Source organism: Oryctolagus cuniculus, chromosome 15 (genome assembly GCF_051225735.1).
Source record: "Oryctolagus cuniculus isolate XC-2025 breed Fujian yellow rabbit chromosome 15, ASM5122573v1, whole genome shotgun sequence".
NCBI lineage: Eukaryota > Metazoa > Chordata > Mammalia > Lagomorpha > Leporidae > Oryctolagus > Oryctolagus cuniculus.
Genome location: NC_142881.1, coordinates 10,129,975 through 10,147,543, shown reverse-complemented (window position 1 = coordinate 10,147,543; position 17,569 = coordinate 10,129,975). Strand labels below are relative to the sequence as shown.

The following is a 17,569-nucleotide window of genomic DNA, read 5'->3' as shown; positions in this document are numbered from 1 at the left end:
CCAGAACCTCCAGCAGGAGCTGTGGGCAGGCCTCGTTTTGCTGCTGTTTGACCTTCTGACAGGTGGGGTTGGGACACCCAGACTGTGGGATATTTGTAGTTTTGCTCCTCAGATTAGAGGGGCTACTGCCCCAGGCAGGTCAGCATTGAACCTGTTGAATGTAGAAATCCCAACCGGCATCTAGACTGCTGCATCAAATGCCTGCCTCAAATGCCTGCCTCAATAGGCAGATTTTTAGGACCTAAAACTTCACCTCTGGGGGAGGCTGGGGTACGAAAAGGAGGAGAGACAGGTATAGACATGAAAGGTTGACTTTTAGATCTCTTGGACTCTCAATATGACTGAGTGTGAAGCTGATCAAATTGAAAATACTGGGACAGCTGTTGTCCCTGCAGTCTCTGAGCTCCTTTGATGGTCTGGCTCTCCTGGTGGGTGCTGAGATCACTCCTGAGTGCCACAGCCCTGCCTGGCCTCCGTGTAGCTGAGGGTCCAGACAGATTGTGATCATGCAATATCCCAAGTATAAGGTAGACACCAAGGCTGTGGCAACTCTGATTGCAGGGTTTGGGATGATAAATTTAGGACGACTCTCTGTCCCGGTGTGCTGGAGACTGAGGGTGTCCTGGGCTACAGGACTGTCAGTGCTGGACTAGGGAAGTTGTGGGCAACCTGGGATCCTAGATGGTTTCCTAGATCTGGCGATGGCTAACCCTACCCCCACCCCACCCTCCACCCCTGGGCTGCTCATCTTGGTTCAAACCAGAGACCTTGGAATGAGCTGCCACCTGCCGCCTGTGTGTCCTTCTGCACTGTCCACTCCTCTACCCTGCAGGCATCTGTTGCCGGGACGGGTACCCTCCCGTCTGCCCTTCCTGGCTCTGCTCCACGTCACAGCCTCACCAATGCCAGGCCGTCATTAGGAACTGGAACTCCTGTCCCACGCTTCTCTGCCGGCTCCAAATTGAGCTTCCTTAGCCTGACACTCAAGGAGCAAATGGCCCTTTGGCTCACTCGAACAACATCTGAAGCCAGCATCTGGGGAAGCTGGGCTAGAGAGCTGGGGGGTGATGGGTGGCGTCCAAAAAACCAAACTCAAGCCCCAGCATCCTCCAGATTCTCTCCTGGCAGTGACCGCTCTTGCTGCCCAGCCAGCGATGACACGGCACGGGCACCTGAGTGTTGGGGGTTCCTGGGTGTGAACGTGTCCCGGGGGGAGAAGGGAGGAGGAGGGAGGTGGCTTAAGGCTGTCATGTCATGTCCGTAGCCCCAGGATGCACCTCACCCCCTTTGTCCTCCTCTCTGCAATCTCTCCTGGGCATCCTTACTCTGACCCTAGGGATGGCAGTGGCAGCATGGGCAACAGACCATCAGGGTGGCCCATTGAGGGGAGGACAGCTCTTGCCCCCAGTGAAAGGGACAGCCTTTACTTTTATTCCAGCTCAAGCCCACTTCATTCCAGAGGCTGTGCTGCCAGCTTTGCCTGGCACAGTCTTAGCCGCCGTGCTGCACATCTGCATCTAGCTCACTTTGGAACCTCTCGTTCTTGGTGTCTTTGAATGTTGGCCTCACAGCTGTTCCCTACTGTGCAGAGTTGGGCCTTAGAAGATTCTACAGAGGGCTGGTGCCGCAGTTCACTAGGCTAATCCACCACCTGCGGCGCCGGTACCCAGGGTTCTAGTCACAGCTGGGGTGCTGGATTCTGTCCCGGTTGCTCCTCTTCCAGTCCAGCTCTCTGCTGTGGCCCGGGAAGGCACTGGAGGATGGCCCAAGTCCTTGGGGCCTGCACCTGCATGGGATACCAGGAGGAAGTACCTGGCTCCTGGCTTTGGATCGGCACAGCATTCCAGCCATAACGGCCATTTGGAGGGTGAACCAACAGAAGGAAGACCTTTCTCTCTGTCTTTCTCTCTCAGAGGCTCGGGAATTCTCGCAGTCTTTCCCAGGTTGGAGCTGGCTGAGCCATCAGCAGGGCCTGCCTACTTCTGTCTGCCCCCAGGAGGCTGGACTCCCCCCTACCCTCCGTGGGTGTGCAGCAGTGGTCTACTTGGGAACTGCCCGTGGCAGCAGAATGTTCAGTCTTCATGCGCTCTTTTTTTTGCTTTGTTTCAGTTTCACAGAGTTTTTGGATCCATTCCAGAGAGTCATCCAGCCGGAAGAGATCTGGCTCTATAAAAATCCTTTGGTGCAATCAGACAACATACCTACCCGCCTCATGTTTGTAAGTACCACAAGTTCATGGCCACTTTGACCATATCCCACGTGTGCACCAGATGGGTCTTGTCTTTGCTTGTGTATTTCCAGCTGACGATAGGGGGCAGCTTGGAAGGAAGGAACGTGAGCAGCTCACTTGATGACAGTTCAGTTCTAGGTCGTGGGAGCCGCTTGGTCCTGTGAGAAGTAGTAACTGCCCACACCATTGGGAAGAGACTTGCTCACCCAAGCTGTGTTGAGTTGTTCCAGATATCGACAGTAAATAAAGAGTAGAAGTCATTGACAACTTCCTGTCCCCTGTTTTTTTTAGGATAAACCTTTCTTTGCCAACATGTGGCACCACGAATAGTTCTGTTAATCACTTTTCTGGTTTAAGCTGGTCCGTAACAAGTGACCATGGATAAGGCCACTGCAGCCCACTTTCTGGATAGTTTGTTATCTTCTAGAATAAACGGGCAAACATCCAAAGAGCTGGTTGATTTATTAGGATTTGTTTTACGTCCTCCCCGTGCCACAGGGTAGTTGCAACATTTACACGTCACTTCCTGTGTGCCAGGCACTTCTCCGGAAGCTTCCGGGAGGATATCTCACTTGGTCCCACCCAGCATCCCAGAGGGAAAGGTGTCATCACTGTCCAAATTTTGCAGCTGCAGTTTCCACACCAGACACAGGGGAACTTGCCTGACGTCACACAACTGGTGAGCCAGCTCCGAGCAGCCAGCCCTGGGGTCCAGTTCTCAGCCCAGGCACTGCCCTGTGGGTTGTGAGCCGGGTGTCCAGGACTCCTTGCTGATGCGGGTTAACTCCTGGAGAATTGCTGTCAAACCTTTCTGAAACAGAGGCCATATTTAGCCTCCTCCTTTTTATGGACCAAGAGGAGAACTCTTGGGCGGGCAGCCTTGTGGCTTCAAGAGTCACTCCTGCTGCCCAGAGCTTTTTATGGAGCACATGAGGAATCCTTCTGCATGTGTTTATTTTTCGAAAGAAATCCCCCTGATTTCATGGATGAGATTTCTATGATTTCATAGAAATGAATGGAGAGACTTTTGTGTCTGTGAATTGCTGTAACACCATATACATAGTGACGTACTGCTGTAACTGCTCTTACGTAAGTACTGTTCTGCGGGAGAATGAACTGGACTTTTGTAAATCTCAGATGAATCTAAAAATGAGGGTGGTTTTGAGCGGAGCATTGCTAGCCCCTGAGTTTAAAATCAAACCTTTTCCATTCCTGCTCTGGCTCAAAGCTTCTGCAGATCTTTACAGTGAAGGGAGCCATGTATGTTTAATGAGTTGACTCCGTGGCTTCGAGAGGGAGAGGCATCTATTTATTGCTGATCCCCACTCCTTCGCAAGGTTTTGCATTTCATATGCCATAAAACACAACGTGGCGATGAAGGCTTATTTGGGATATTGCGGCAAATTTGTGGCTGTGCCCTAGATTTATGAACAATGGATTGTTTTGAAGTCTAATACAAATGCCCAAATATTCTGGCTACCGACACAAATAGGATGGGGCAATTTGCATATTGGCAGTGGCTGCAGTGGGACAGAAGTGGAGTGATTCAGCGCTGGGGTCCTCAGAGGAGAGGGGGCTACTCAGCTACACTTGCTTATCCGTTCCCTCCAGTCCCCTAATGAGGGAAGCTCAGCTTTTGATTTCCTTAATAGTAGTTGATGAATGTCATGATTTGGTCATAGGATTTATTGCCTTTCCATGATAACATGAGGAAAGCAGTAGATCTATGTATAATACCTGCAGCACAAAGATGAAGAATACTTTGTCATCACATAAATTAGATTTGTTCACTTGGATTTTATGAAGCCCTTAATGTAAAATATCATTTGTCTGTTTAGATCCTTTAAGACCTCCAGACTTTTGTAGAAGAATTTCTGATACAGCATGTGTTTTCACTGTTTAAGAGAGCTTCATTTCTTTTCTTTTTTTTTAATTTTTTTAATTTTAATTTTTTTATTTTTTGACAGGCAGAGTGGACAGTGAGAGAGAGAGACAGAGGGAAAGGTCTTCCTTTGCCGTTGGTTCACCCTCCAATGGCTGCCGCGGCCGGCGCGCTGCGGCCGGCGCACCACGCTGATCCGATGGCAGGAGCCAGGTACTTCTCCTGGTCTCCCATGGGGTGCAGGGCCCAAGGACTTGGGCCATCCTCCACTGCCTTCCCGGGCCACAGCGGAGAGCTGGCCTGGAAGAGGGGCAACCAGGACAGAATCTGGTGCCTTGACCGGGACTAGAACCTGGTGTGCCGGCGCCGCAGGTGGAGGATTAGCCTAGTGAGCCGCGGCGCCGGCCCTTCATTTCTTTTCAAAGCTCAAATTTCGTTATTTAATGCACAGTCTTGGAGTCTCTTTCACTTTGGATTGAAATGCTTTAATCTAAAGGTGAACTTTTGAATTTCCTAACCAGTATGTTTTTTTAAAGGCAGATGGTACTGACCCAGATGTTTGTTTATTGGGTAATTAGTGACTGTAGAGTTGTGTGTGTGTGTCTGTCTGTCTGTGGACTCAATTGGACAAACGGAACAAGCCAAGAACAGAATAATGGTTGGGGTTAGGGGCAGAGTGAGTGGCAATGGCACCACCAGGGGGCACCCTCACTGGCTTTTCTCTCTGGGGCGCTCTGAGCTCCGGTCAACATGACAGTGGGCATGGCTGGGCCGGCTTGGCTCCTGGAGTTTGTGGCCCTGGGTTCTCACTGTTTCCCTGCTGGCCGGACACACAGGCCGAGAATCCTTTCTGGATGCACTGAGTCTTTACTGCACGTCTTCTGGCTTCTTCCTAAGCAGGAAGCCCCCTGGTGGGAAGGCGGCTGCCTCACTCAGAAGACGTCATGGGTTCTTGCTGAGTCGGCGAGGCTCAGCAGAGTGCCAGCATCAGGTCGGCGGGTGCTGGGTGCTGCTTTATGTCACACGCCTTGTTGTCCTCTGTAGTGGTCACCTGCTGTGACAAGGAGAGCCACAAGGTACGTAGGTGATTGGGCATCCAGTCAGAACCTGGGGTGTCCCTCAGGGGCCCTGCAGCGTCCTTCAGTACCAAATGGAATCAGGAAGGGGCCGAGAGGAAGGCTCAGGCGAGCCCCTAGGGAGCTTCATCACCATCATCATCATCATCGTGACCTCCAACAACAGTCAGGGTTTCCCGAGTGCAGGAACTGTGCTGTTACTTTACAAGCAGTATCTCGGTGGCTCCTTCCCAGAATCCTGTGAGATTAACTTTATAATTTCAGCAGAGAAAGCGAAGCAAATGGCCAAGGTCTTGTCTACAGCCTCGAGTGGTAGGGCCAGGATGTGAGCGCTGGCTGCCGGAGAGCAGGACCCCACTGAGGGTCATTCTGCGGGTTCCTCCCTCCTCGGGGATGTGGGGGAGGGGGAGAGGTGGCGAGTGGCGTGCTACACAGAAAAGAGCAGGTGTGTAAGGGCATGGGTGTGGCAGAGCAAGGGGCTCGTGGGCCCACTGCCTAGGGGTTAGCTTGGAGTATCTGTGAGGCAAAAGGACTAGAAGAAGGCAGAGATAGAACCAGACCACGGACTGCTTTAGGTTGTTAGGACTTAGTTCAGCACAGAAGAGCACCTGCCACGCGGCAAGCATGGAGCCACATAGTGTGGGCTTGGAGCTGAGTAGGATGGTGATTTCCAGTGTAATCGGGCACAGACATGGACAGGGCTGGGTGACTGAGCATCGCGGGGAAGTCTTTGAAGGCCAGGTAAGTCTCAGGGAGCTGAAGGAATGATAGGGTTTGAAAGCTTCTTTACTTGGCTTAAAAGAAATCCAGCGAAAGATCCCCTTCGCCCTTGCCTCTTTTTGTTCCAACCAGACTATGTCCAGAAGAGGTGTTCTCATAGAAAATGCCGCCACTGTGTGGACTTACGGCGGGGGTCCTCTTGTGGGGTGGGAAGCTTCCGAGGAAGACCGCAGTGAAGTCGGTTTTAGAGAGGGTGGAGGGAGCAGAGACGCACTGCTTGTGACGGTTTAACCTGCAGGCTCTTTGTGAGAGCGCTTGGCAGTGCCTGCCTTTGCGAGGGGAAGTCGTTACTTGCCAGTGTCTGCGTGTCCTGACGTGGTCTTCATAATCCCTCTGCAGGGAAAGGCACTCGGGGCTCTTAGGCTGACGCCGATGAACCCTGCGTGACAAGCTCTTCTCTACTGTCCCGACATTGAGGCTGCGCTGGCCTTGATCCCTTCTGGCTGCTAGGAGTTGTTGGCATCCTCATGTCCTTCCCTCAGACGCGCTGTTCCGTGCTTTGTCCTTTCCCAGAAGCCTCTGGGGCAGTGCCAGGGTCAACCTGCTTTCCTGGGTAGAGCCATGGCAGGGATTAATGGCACTTCTGGTGTGTTTTCATGAGCAGAAGCTCATGGTAGGGCCCTGGTGGGAGACATTATCATTTAGGGAGTAAGACTCCCTGGGGGACTTAGCCTCGTCCCTGTTTCTGTCCCCTCCCTGCACGCAGAGGTGTGCACTGCTCAGGCCTCCGGGCACAGATGGACTGGAGTAGAGGCTGCCTTGGTCTGTGTGTCTGGTTTGGGTCATCCGTCAACAGTCTCTCCAGGGCAATAAAGAGAGAGAGGAGCCCAGAACCAGCGTGTGCTGGACTCTGCTTCTGGGTAGTGGGTGTGGGCTCTGGGGTAGCTGGTTCATGTCAATGCCCACGGCTCTGCGATTTGGCAAATTGCCCGCTAGTCAGTTCCTAAGTTGCCTCACCTGTAGAAGGTGGGCTTTATGACACGCCCTCGCAGGAGCAGAGAGCTCCCAGGCCACTGGCACGTCTCTCAGCCTGTCATGCATGAGTATCCAGTGGCTGTGAGGGAGGCCCTCCCAGCAGTGATGCTTGGCCACAAGGGTGATATTAGAGGCAGCAGTCACAGACAAGAGGCTACGTGCCTTGCTCAGGGACACAGAGCCCTGCTCGCCTGAATTTGAGTCCATTTTCTCCTACAGCTCTGGGTTCCCGGCCTGTGGAATAAGTACTCAAAACAGGCCATGTGCTGGATCCTGTCTGCTCATTTCAAGGCATTATCTTACTGTGTGGATGCTGTGTAGTGCAGTCAGTATAAAACAATATGGCATTTCAGATGTAAGCCCAGCCTCAGTTTCCCCATCTGTAAAATGAAGCTGTTGGATGAAGAGGATCCCTGAGATCAGGACTCTGACCTGGAGTCTGGTAGCTCAGGCTGGGGGTCCGGCTGTCACTGTGCCTCTGTGTGTTCATTTGCAGCTCTGAGCTTTACTTTTGTTACTTGTACAATGGGGATACTGTGTTCCCCAGCGGAGCAGCTAGGACATTAGATGAATGCAAGGAAAAGCCCCAACACATAGCTTCATCCAGGATGGCTGTTGCCCACGTTTCTAGGACATACCCTTGTCCTGGACAGTTGCGTCTCTATCTTTCTCCTCCAACGGGGAGAAAAAGCATTCGCCATTTTTATTCCTTGCCTCTCACCTTCTCCGGTGAGATCTGCTCTACCCTGTTGGATGTGCCCAGCTTCACATCAGCAGCCTGTGTGACCTGGAGCAGGTGGCTTGAGTTCTCTGTGCCTTAGTCTCCTATCCATCAGGTCAGGAGCCTTGTGTGAGGACTGAGCGAGTCACTTGGCCTGGAGTGCCTCAAATACTGTGTGGTCCCCAGCAGGCCGTCGGCTCGTGCTGGCCTCTGCTGTCCCAGCCAGGCGTGTACTCAGGGCCTGTGAGCAATCCAAGCCCCGAGGGGGTGCCCTGTGTAGTCTGCATTCCGCAGCACTGCTTGGCAGGGATTCCTTGTTCTTTCTCAGGTCCGGTCAGTAGGCCTTGACCACACATCCTAGACTTGTTCGAGGATTTTCAGACTTCGTTCACCATGGAAACATTAACACATGGGGAAACTATCTCTGATGAAGTTTTGCCTGCCTATTTCCCCCCTCTCCGTCTCCATACCCGCGTGGAGGTGGGAGTGGCCCCTCCCTACCTCTCTGTCCGTCTGTCTGTCTGTTTCCCCACAGGCTCAGGGCAGGCAGGTGTCAGCTTCTCTGGGCCTTTGGCAGGTGAGTGGTCAGGTGTGCCCTGGCCCTGACTGGTTTTCTGGGTAGAAGTGGGCGTGGTTCTCCCCTCCTTCCGCTTACTCAGTTCAGAGGTGCTTTGCTTCCTGATAGCGCATTGTTTTCCTAAGTGTTGGCTTCTGGGGCTCACCTCTCATTTCCTACTCTCAGTTGGAAATTATTTGCTTAGAAGGGGGTAGATTATAAAGGTAAACATGTCTCTGTCTCAATTTGAGGATGTAGACATATGTGTCTGCCCAGTGATATAGCAGGTATGTGTCCACAAAGGAAAAATGAGACCAGACTCTGAATGGTGTTAGAATGAGGGGCAGAGACATGCCACGCAATCACACACACACACACACACACACACACTCACATACACTCACATGCTGATACACACACACACAGACGTTGCTGTTGCTGCCATGCAGAGGTGGGGGCTGAGGGCCTTTGCCCTAACAGCTCACAGCTGGGCCTTCCCAGGTGCTCAGCATTGGCTCTGAATGTAGAGCTGACCAGTGGTTCTAGAGAAGATGCCAAGATGTGTCTACCTAGAGAAAATATAAATTGGGTTACATTAGGTCTGCTTTCATCAAGGGGGTGGAGCTGGGCGTCCAGTTAGAACAGAGACAAGGGGGTGGTGCTAACAGACACCCTTCCCCTGCAACCACGACCCCCTACCATCAAGCCACATGTTGGGCATCGCTGGGTGACTCCACTGACTGCTGGTGTCTCCCACCTGGTGTTCCCATTTCCTGTTTGGTCAGCACCTTCTGGCTCCGGGATTTTCTTTGGCAATTTTTTTTTTTTTTTTAGAAAAAGATTTATTTGAAAATGGGAAATGGAGAGGGTGAGGGAGAGGGGGGTTGTGGCTGGGTCTGGCTGCATTGCTTGAGAGGACAGGAAAAAGGGAGCTCGATTGGTAGCTTTGAGGTGTGGGTTTGGGGAAACAAGGACTTCCTTGGCTTTGACCATGACTTTGGACTTACGTAGGTGGTCTTCAGTCATTGCTGTCTCAGTGCTGAATGCACAAGTCAGAACATGGAGCGGTGTTTGTCCACACCCAGTGTCAGGGCCCCTGGAGACACTCATCCTTTAAGTGTATTGAGGGGACCAGCGTTGTAGTCAGCTCTTTTGCCAGGTCTGAGAGTCCCCAGGAACTTCACTTGTGGAATCACTCACAGACTCACTGTGACAGCTCGTGGGTGAGCGTGGCTTTTCCATGCCACCCTGGGGCAGTCTTCCACCTTCTCTCGTTCAGTTCTGAGCACCGTGGTGGTGACAGGCTTTCTCAGTTGTAAACTGCTGTTGTAGGGGACCATCAAAGCAGTTACTGACGTCTGTGGTCAGGAAGCAACAGTGGCAAGCTAGGACAGTGTTTTTGTTGTGTCTCTTTTTTTTTTTTTTGACAGGCAGAGTGGACAGTGAGAGAGAGAGAGAGAAAGGTCTTCCTTTGCCATTGGTTCACCCTCCAATGGCTGCCGCGGCCGGCGCACTGCGCTATGTGTCTCTTAAACTCCGAGGCAGCTCCCAAGGAGGAGCCCTCAGGGTGATTTGAGCTCTGGCAGTCGGGTGGTGGTGAGTGTGCAGAGCATCTCACATGATTTTGCAAGATTGTGTTCATTTGGGTTAATTCCATTTTTTTAAAGAGAAAAGTATCTTCCAGCCATGCCTTGGTCCAAGCAGGAAGGCCCTCCCCAGAGTGACAACTCATTAGAGGACACATGAAGATTTGTAAAAGTGTGAACACTGCCAGTCATCACTACACCCTCCCACTGACTGCTAAACCAATTGTGTGTTTGTGAGAGTATCAGTCCCTTCTGATATTGTTTTTCTGAGAAGTTGTTCTCATAGGAAGTAACATACTTTTATTGGGAGAGTTGTTGGAGTATTTAAGGATAACTTCTTCATCATGGACTTTCGGAATGAAGACTTGCTGTGGGAGGCAGAAGACATGGCCTCTGAACCCTGCCTTGCCTTTTACCTGTGGTGTGCCCTCGGGCATGTCACTTAGCCCTGGGGTCTGGAGCAGGCAGTCACAGAGCCATCACCAGAGTTCAAGAGTGTGTGTTCAGGGCTTAGGGGCTGGGAGCAACAGATTGGGATTCCAACGGGTCAGGGAACCACTTGCAACTGTTTCACTCACAGTGTTGGTGAGAAATGCACAAGGAAAAGCCACTTGCCCCAAAAGGCAGTGGGGCTACAGGAGGTATCTGCCTTTGTGTCCACGGTGATCGCTGGACACACACGGACATCTGTGCACTGCCACATCCAGCCACATCCACCAATAGCTGCCCACATATCCACATCCATCCACTGGGAGCTGCATCTAGCCATGCACCCCAAGTGCTTGTAGGGGGACCTACAGACAAACATGGCCCAAAGCCAAACCATTGCATCACAGGGCTGTGGAGAGTTAGCCAAGCAGGTGGACCTGTTGGTTACCATGACACCTGTTACCATATGGGTGCGGGTGCACAGAGATAAGGGGGCAAGGGCAAAAGGCCTGGGAACTTGATAACTTCAACCCCCCAAGTTCATCTCCTCAACAAAGAGGCTCCTGGGCTTGAAGGTCCCTTGTACAGATACTGCAACTGTAGTTGGGTTTGTGGTGAGTGTCGGTTACATCTGGATACCACCAGCTTGATTCATTAATTATGTGTTGTGCATGTATGCGGAGGAAAGGGAGTGAGGAAAGGAAGAGGTGAGACTGAGTCCTGCTTTGGGGAAGGAGTAAGTATTCAACAAAAGAACACCAAAACAAATGAATTGGCTCCAGGTACCACCTGCTGTCTGTTGTCAGAGATGGGATGGGTAGGCCAAGGGTTTCCCACCCTTCCTCGGAGGACACAGGGGAGTTGCTGGCCCTAATGAGTCATTGTAATTGTAGACTGTTCTGTTTAAAGAGCCCCCACTTTGAACATGGCCCCCAGCAATTACAAATGAGTTGTAACCTGCAGTTTCTCATGTCTCTGTGGCTTCCCCATATGGATATAAATCACCCCCCTTTGTTCGAGGTCAGGAGTTCAATGGGGTCCTTCAACTAGTGAGTTGAAATGAAGCTAACTGGAACTAATGACCAATCAGCCCTCTAATAGCAAACCAATGTCCTCATAAGGGATTATTTGTTATCTTTTCCAGGCAATTTCATTCCTCACACCCCTGGCTGTTATTTGTGTGGTGAAAATTATCCGGCGAACAGACAAGACTGAAATTAAAGAAGCCTTCTTAGGTAGAGTACCTGCCGTTCCTGCTTTAGGGGATGGGGCACAATTTAAGCAGATCATCATGTGTTTCAAAGTCTCAGTTGTACCCAACTGGGTTTTCTTGGGGTCAAATGAAGCTTGGGAGAAAAACAAGACAAAAACAGTCAACTTGTACTCCTGAGGTAAGGGAGCCTCAGAGGTGGAGGCTGTGGTCGCTGTCCACGGTGCTGAAGTCTGTCCCTACACACTGGAAATCTGTGTTGTTCAGGCATAGAGGCAGGGTAGCCGCAGGCAGTGAAGACAACACTGACTGTCACCGCTGACTGTCTAGTCTCACATTTGTGTCCAATAGGCCTACATTATGGGCAATTCAGAAATAAACATTGGCTGGAAGCAAAAGTGGGAAAAAGATGTAAAACAAAATAGAAATTGGAACCCAGCGGCACCACCCTTCTTCACTTTGGGGACAGTCAGGCAGGGGAGCAATTGTCAGGTGCAGGAGGCTGCAGTGACGCCGTTGTCGGAAACCCCTCCTGCAGGCAGTGTGCGTGTGATGAGGCATCGACATTGTGGGGATCAGTCTGTTCTAGTCAGCATATCAATCCAATGCCAAGTAGATGATGATATTAAGAGATGGTTAAAACTAACTGGCTTATTTAACAACCCAAATAAAGCTGGTTGAAGTCAGGTTTTTAGATTTTTGATCATGAGGCAAAATGAATTAGGTTGATTTTTTTTGACACCTTGCATAAGAGTTACCCAAACCCTTACCCCCAAATTTTGTGTTTGCTGTGTGCATATGGACTTACCATTCAGGGAGGTAGTAAATCTGGAAAAATGAGATGCCTCATTTAAGAGTGTGTGTTAATAATTGGGGTTTGAAAAAGTGAATATGTAGCAGATAACATGCTTGGGAAGGCGGTTGTGTAAGGGCTGAATCCAAGATGTAGGGACCAAGGGGGCTTCTGCCTTAAAGCAACACAGAACATTCCTTACATAACCAGGCTTTAGTTAGGCCCTGTCTAGTTGAAAAGAGCAGAATCTCTCTCAAATTAGCGCAAAAAAAAAATTAGAGGTTTAATACAGGGCTATAATTAGCAATCTCATAGACATCCAAGAACAGAAGAGGAAAGTTCAGAGGCGCCTCATGCAGAGAGGAGAGCTGGCCAGCCACTTGAAGACCCCCCTCCTGGCTCAGGACCATCCCTGTGTGGGAGGTGCCTCCCTCCTCACCCACCCCCTTCCTGCCTGACTCTCCTGGGTGGACATGGTGGAGGTTTGGGCTTGTGCCAATGGCTGCCTCTACCCCAAGTCACCAGACCGTTCAGCATCAGTGCCAACCACCAGATTCACTGTGTGACTTGGTCCAGACTTCCTAGATTGAGACCCTGGTTTAATTCATGTCTCCAGCTGGGACACAAAGTCTAGAGTAGCTGGCAGCCTGTGGATGCTCTCCCTCAGGTCAGGTGTGTGCCCAGGCTGCTCCTCTGTGGTTTGGGGATCTGCTCACAGTCTCCGCCTCTGTAGCTGAGGTGGTTTCCACAGGGGCATACGTGCCCTCCCACCGGAGACTCAGCTCCTGGGCAGTGTTTAGACAGATAACGCAGTGAATCCTAACACAGCGTGTTTGAGCCCTCGCAGTTGGCCTGGAAATCCGTTTGCTTTAATTTTTTTTTAAATTTATTTATTTGAGAGGTAGAGTTGACAGAGAGAGAGAGGGAGAAACACAGAGAGAGGGCTTCCTTCTGCTGGTCCGCTCCCCAAATGGCCGCAACAGCTGGAGCTATGCCAATCCAAAGCCAGGAGCCAGGAGCTTCTTCCGGTCTCCCATATGAGTGCGGGGGCCCGAGCTCTTGGGCCATCCTCCACTGCTTTCCCAGGCCAAAGCAGAGAGCTGGATCTGAAGCGGGGCAGCCGGGACGAGAACTGGCACCCATATGGGATGCACCACAGGCAGAGGATTAACCTACTGTGCCACAGCGCCAGCCCCTGCTTTACTTTTTATGCAGTTGCTGTCCTGGCACGGAGTCCCGAGATAAATGACTGTGGGTAAGAACTGTCTGTCATGGTTATGGCTCTGATTTACTGCGGCTTCTGGAGTCAGGCTGTTGTGATGGCGGTAAGCAGCTGACGGTCACCTTCTGCAGACCTTTCTGTTCTCAGCTAAATCTCCCTAGGGGTGACATTTCAGAACTGGGCACCACACTCTGCCCCTCTGCATGAAGCAAGAAGGCGGAATGATTGGATGTTCTGTTTGCCTACATGAATGAGAAACTGTCCTGTAAAGATGAAGCAGAGCCTCCCATCGTGCACAGACTCTTTTTTCCTTTTTTTTAAAAAAGCACTGGTTTGGCCGGCACCGCGGCTCACTAGGCTAATCCTCCACCTAGCGGCGCTGGCACACCGGGTTCTAGTCCAGGTCGGGGCGCCGGATTCTGTCCCGGTTGCCCCTCTTCCAGGCCAGCTCTCTGCTGTGGCCCGGGAAGGCAGTGGAGGATGGCCCAAGTGTTTGGGCCCTGCACCCCATGGGAGACCAGGAGAAGCACCTGGCTCCTGCCATCAAATCAGCGCGGTGCGCTGGCTGTGGCAACCATTGGAGGGTGAACCAACGGCAAAAGGAAGACCTTTCTCTCTCTCTTTCACTGTCCACTCTGCCTATCAAAAAAAAAAAAAAAAAAAAAAAAAACACAAATCCTGGTTTTAGGAAGTGTCTGAAGTAGTGGGTGTGGGGGAGTGTGATCTTTAAAAACCAAGAATAGGAAACCAGGTACAGATTTTCCAGTGCTGTGTGAATTCAGGACGATCTCAGTGGGTCAGTCCTTCCTTCACTCAGGTGTCTTCAACAGACTTGAACGAAGCCTCCCACACTTGACCCCAGAGCCCTTCCCTGACCTGTGTGTGCACAGGGCCACATCCGCGCATCTGGTGCTGCAGCAGAGGAGTGAGGTCTGCCCGCGCAGCATAGGGATGTTAGGAATCCAGGCTTCAGAACGTCCTGGTCCGCTTCTTGGAGAACCTGTTATCCACGTGCCCGAGGGTTGGGTTCCCCACACCAGCCATGGTGGCAGCACGAGTCCTCTAGGCTCTGGAGTGCTTGCAGCCAGTAGCACCCTCAGTACAGGCTGCCCTCAGTGCAAGCCCATTCACAGGATGGGTTGCTGTAGATGTTTTCGTCAGCCACAGTTTGGTTCATCTTTCCGACTCTTCTCCCACAGTGCTGTGGGGTCCCGGACAAACTGTCTTTATGAGCCAGACGCACCTGGTTATAGTCATGGGACCTGTCGTGTTCCTGATTGTCAGGTCTTTCCAGCATCGGATCTCAGCACAGCTTTCTCTCTGGTGTCAACGAGAGGCCTTGGCATTGATTCTGTGGGAGTTGTGCTGTTCAGATGAAAATAACAATCAGTTTGCCTCTGGAATGCCGACGTGCCTTCCACACCACAGACACCCTCACTCTGGTCCCCCACCCTTCTCTGTCTCTGTGAGGCACATGGGGGTTGTTGCCAGCCCTTGGTGGCCGTATCACATCCACACATTTTTCTAGCTCAGCTCCTTCAAATTTTTATTTTTATTTATTTATTTATTTATTTTTGACAGGCAGAGTGGACAGTGAGAGGAGAGACAGAGAGAAAGGTCTTCCTTTGCCGTTGGTTCACCCTCCAATGGCCGCCGCTGCGGCCGGCGCACCACGCTGTGGCCCGGGAGGGCAGTGGAGGATGGCCCAAGGGGTTGGGCCCCTGCATCTGCGTGGGAGACCAAGAGGAAGCACCTGGCTCCTGGCTTCGGATCGGCGCGGCTCTGGCCATTGTGGCCATTTGGGGGGTGAACCATCGGATGGAAGAACTCTGTCTCTCACTGTCTGTAACTCTACCTATCAAATAAATAAATAAAAAGAATGCAATCAGTGGGTCTTCCCAGCCTCCCCCACATAGGTCTCTATCTTTGCATCCCAGCTCCATGATCAGTGCTGCAGTGACAGCACCGAGCCACTGGCCCCTGCTCTGCTCACCAGCTGGAGGGCCCGTGCCTCCGGTGCCGCCACACTCAGCTACAGCTGTTTCTCATTCCACACGGGGGTGATTTCTCATTCCACACGGGGGTGATCAGCTTCCTCCCGACGAGTTTGTGTGAGTGTGTCCCTGCAGGTGGGTTTGTCCCCATCGCAGGTCCTGTGCCCTTGGTGACCACGTTGGCCATTCCACACTACTCACTGCTTGTAGAGCAGCACATTTGTCCCCCTCGATGGCCAAGCATTGCTCCAGGCAACTCCTTCCCGAAAATGTCCCTCCACTGCGATAGGCTGCATAAATCGCAGCTGGTTTCGAGCGGTTACTATTTGCCAAAGGGGAATGGTAGCTCGCATGCCTTATTATTCAACAAAGCAGAAGAACGGGGCATCGATAGGCTTTTATTGCTTTCGTGCCCGGCATCTGACCTTCCACCACACTGATGGTGATGACTGCTTTTTATGTACGCTTGATTTTTTCTTCAGGGGAAAGCCCTGTGGATGATCTGTACTTCACCCAGCAAAGTCTTTCCAAGCTACCTGGACAAAGTCCATGTGTGCTGTAAACTTTAAAACAATATATGTGGGAAATTCTTGATGTTTTACCTGGCAAACGCAACACCTGGGCAAGCTCATCTGGGTAAACCTCAAAGCCCAGAGAGGTTTTTGGTCTCCTCACCCTCCCAGATTACAAATGGACGGCTGTCCGTTGGTGAGGCGTCCGCAGTGAGACACTGCTGAGTGGGACTGTCCCCCTCTGCAGTAGAATTCCCGCAGCTGCTCTGATTGTAGCGACACCTGAGAAGGTAGCGGGGGGGGGCGTGGGGGGAGTAGTTGTTTGTTGCTACACAGCAGAAGACGTTCTCCGTGGTGTGGTGTTAAATCTGTCCCTATCTCCGTGGTGTGGTGTTAAATCTGTCCCTGTCAAGCCAGAAGATGAAACATGGGCTCCTCTGTGATGACCAGGAGGAGAGAGAAATCTCATGTCACGGCGGGGGGAGGGGGGGGTCGCATTTTATGAGTCACTCTGCAGAGTTTGTCCTAGTTGTACGTTCCTCCAGCAACCCAAGTTTCCCTCTGCTTTGAAAGTCCTGGTTAGTATCCTTCTGGTCACAAATTGAGTGGCAGTATAATGTAACAGAGATGATGATGGTTCTGATTTCAGAGCCAGCTGGTAATGTTCTGTCTGTTGGTTTTGTCTTGCAGCGGTGTCCTTGGCTCTTGCTTTGAATGGAGTCTGCACAAACACTATTAAGTTAATAGTGGGAAGGTAAGTTCCTCAAAGCAACGGATGGTGACTTAGATGCCCAAGGCCATCTCTATAGGAACCCTGGCCAGAGGACGCTGGATGGGGCAGATTTGAGCTCTTCAGATTTTCCCTAAAATTGTCCTCTGGGCTCTTCATCCTTGGCATAGGTCTTGCCTTGACTTCGAGTTATGAATTCACTGTTTTACAAAGAAAGAGGTTAATAGTAAAGAATATGAGACATCTTCAAATAAATTCATGGGAAATGTGCTTTATGAACAATTATGCATGGATTTCCAATTTTAAACACCACAGTACATTTATCTTTTAATTCCATTTTCCACGAACTTTTTGAAGTTCTCTCACGTTGTCTTGTGGGTCAGCGTCTGCTGTTGACATTTCTCGGGTGGTCATCACGGCCGTCCTCAAGCCTCACCACACACGTATTCACTTGCTAGCTTGGGCCTCTAGCAATAAATATCACATATTCGTCATGATGAGGCACATGGGTTGACGTGCGACCTTTGGCCTGTGGCACATTCCTCTTATGGCCCCTGAGAAGTACTTTCTGTTCTCTATTTACCTCCCCTTCTCCTCTGGCTACACTGACAGAGAGCCAGTTTCTGTAGAGATTGTCAGCCCAAAGACCCGAGTTCAAGACCTGCCTGGGCCCTGACTAGCAGTTGGCTGTGGACACAAGTTATACCCCCCATCCAAGAGAGTCAGCATTTATTGTCTAATTGGTGCTGGCCAAGGACCAGGGTGGGTGGAAGGTGGATTAAAAACCAGGCAGCGTGTAAGCTGGGGCTACCATGTTCTTCCAACTCCATGTCCTTAAAATGCTGAGCCCAAGGCCTCACCCCTCTGAGGTTC

General features: G+C 51.3%; 1 protein-coding gene across 6 annotated transcripts in view; it reads left to right on the top strand.

Moving 5' to 3' along the window:
* Nucleotides 1–17,569, top strand: part of PLPP4 (phospholipid phosphatase 4) — a 136,077-nt gene that overhangs the window by 47,435 nt on the left and 71,073 nt on the right. For 5 of the 6 annotated variants that reach the window (XM_089313942.1, XM_089313944.1, XM_002718742.6 and 2 more), the window contains exons 2-4: nt 2,110–2,218; nt 11,380–11,470; nt 16,657–16,720. In XM_089313942.1, the coding sequence (XP_089170068.1) occupies nt 2,110–2,218; nt 11,380–11,470; nt 16,657–16,720 (264 nt within the window). The remainder of the gene's footprint in view (nt 1–2,109; nt 2,219–11,379; nt 11,471–16,656; nt 16,721–17,569) is intronic. The other variant, XM_070057123.2, reaches the window with a different exon arrangement.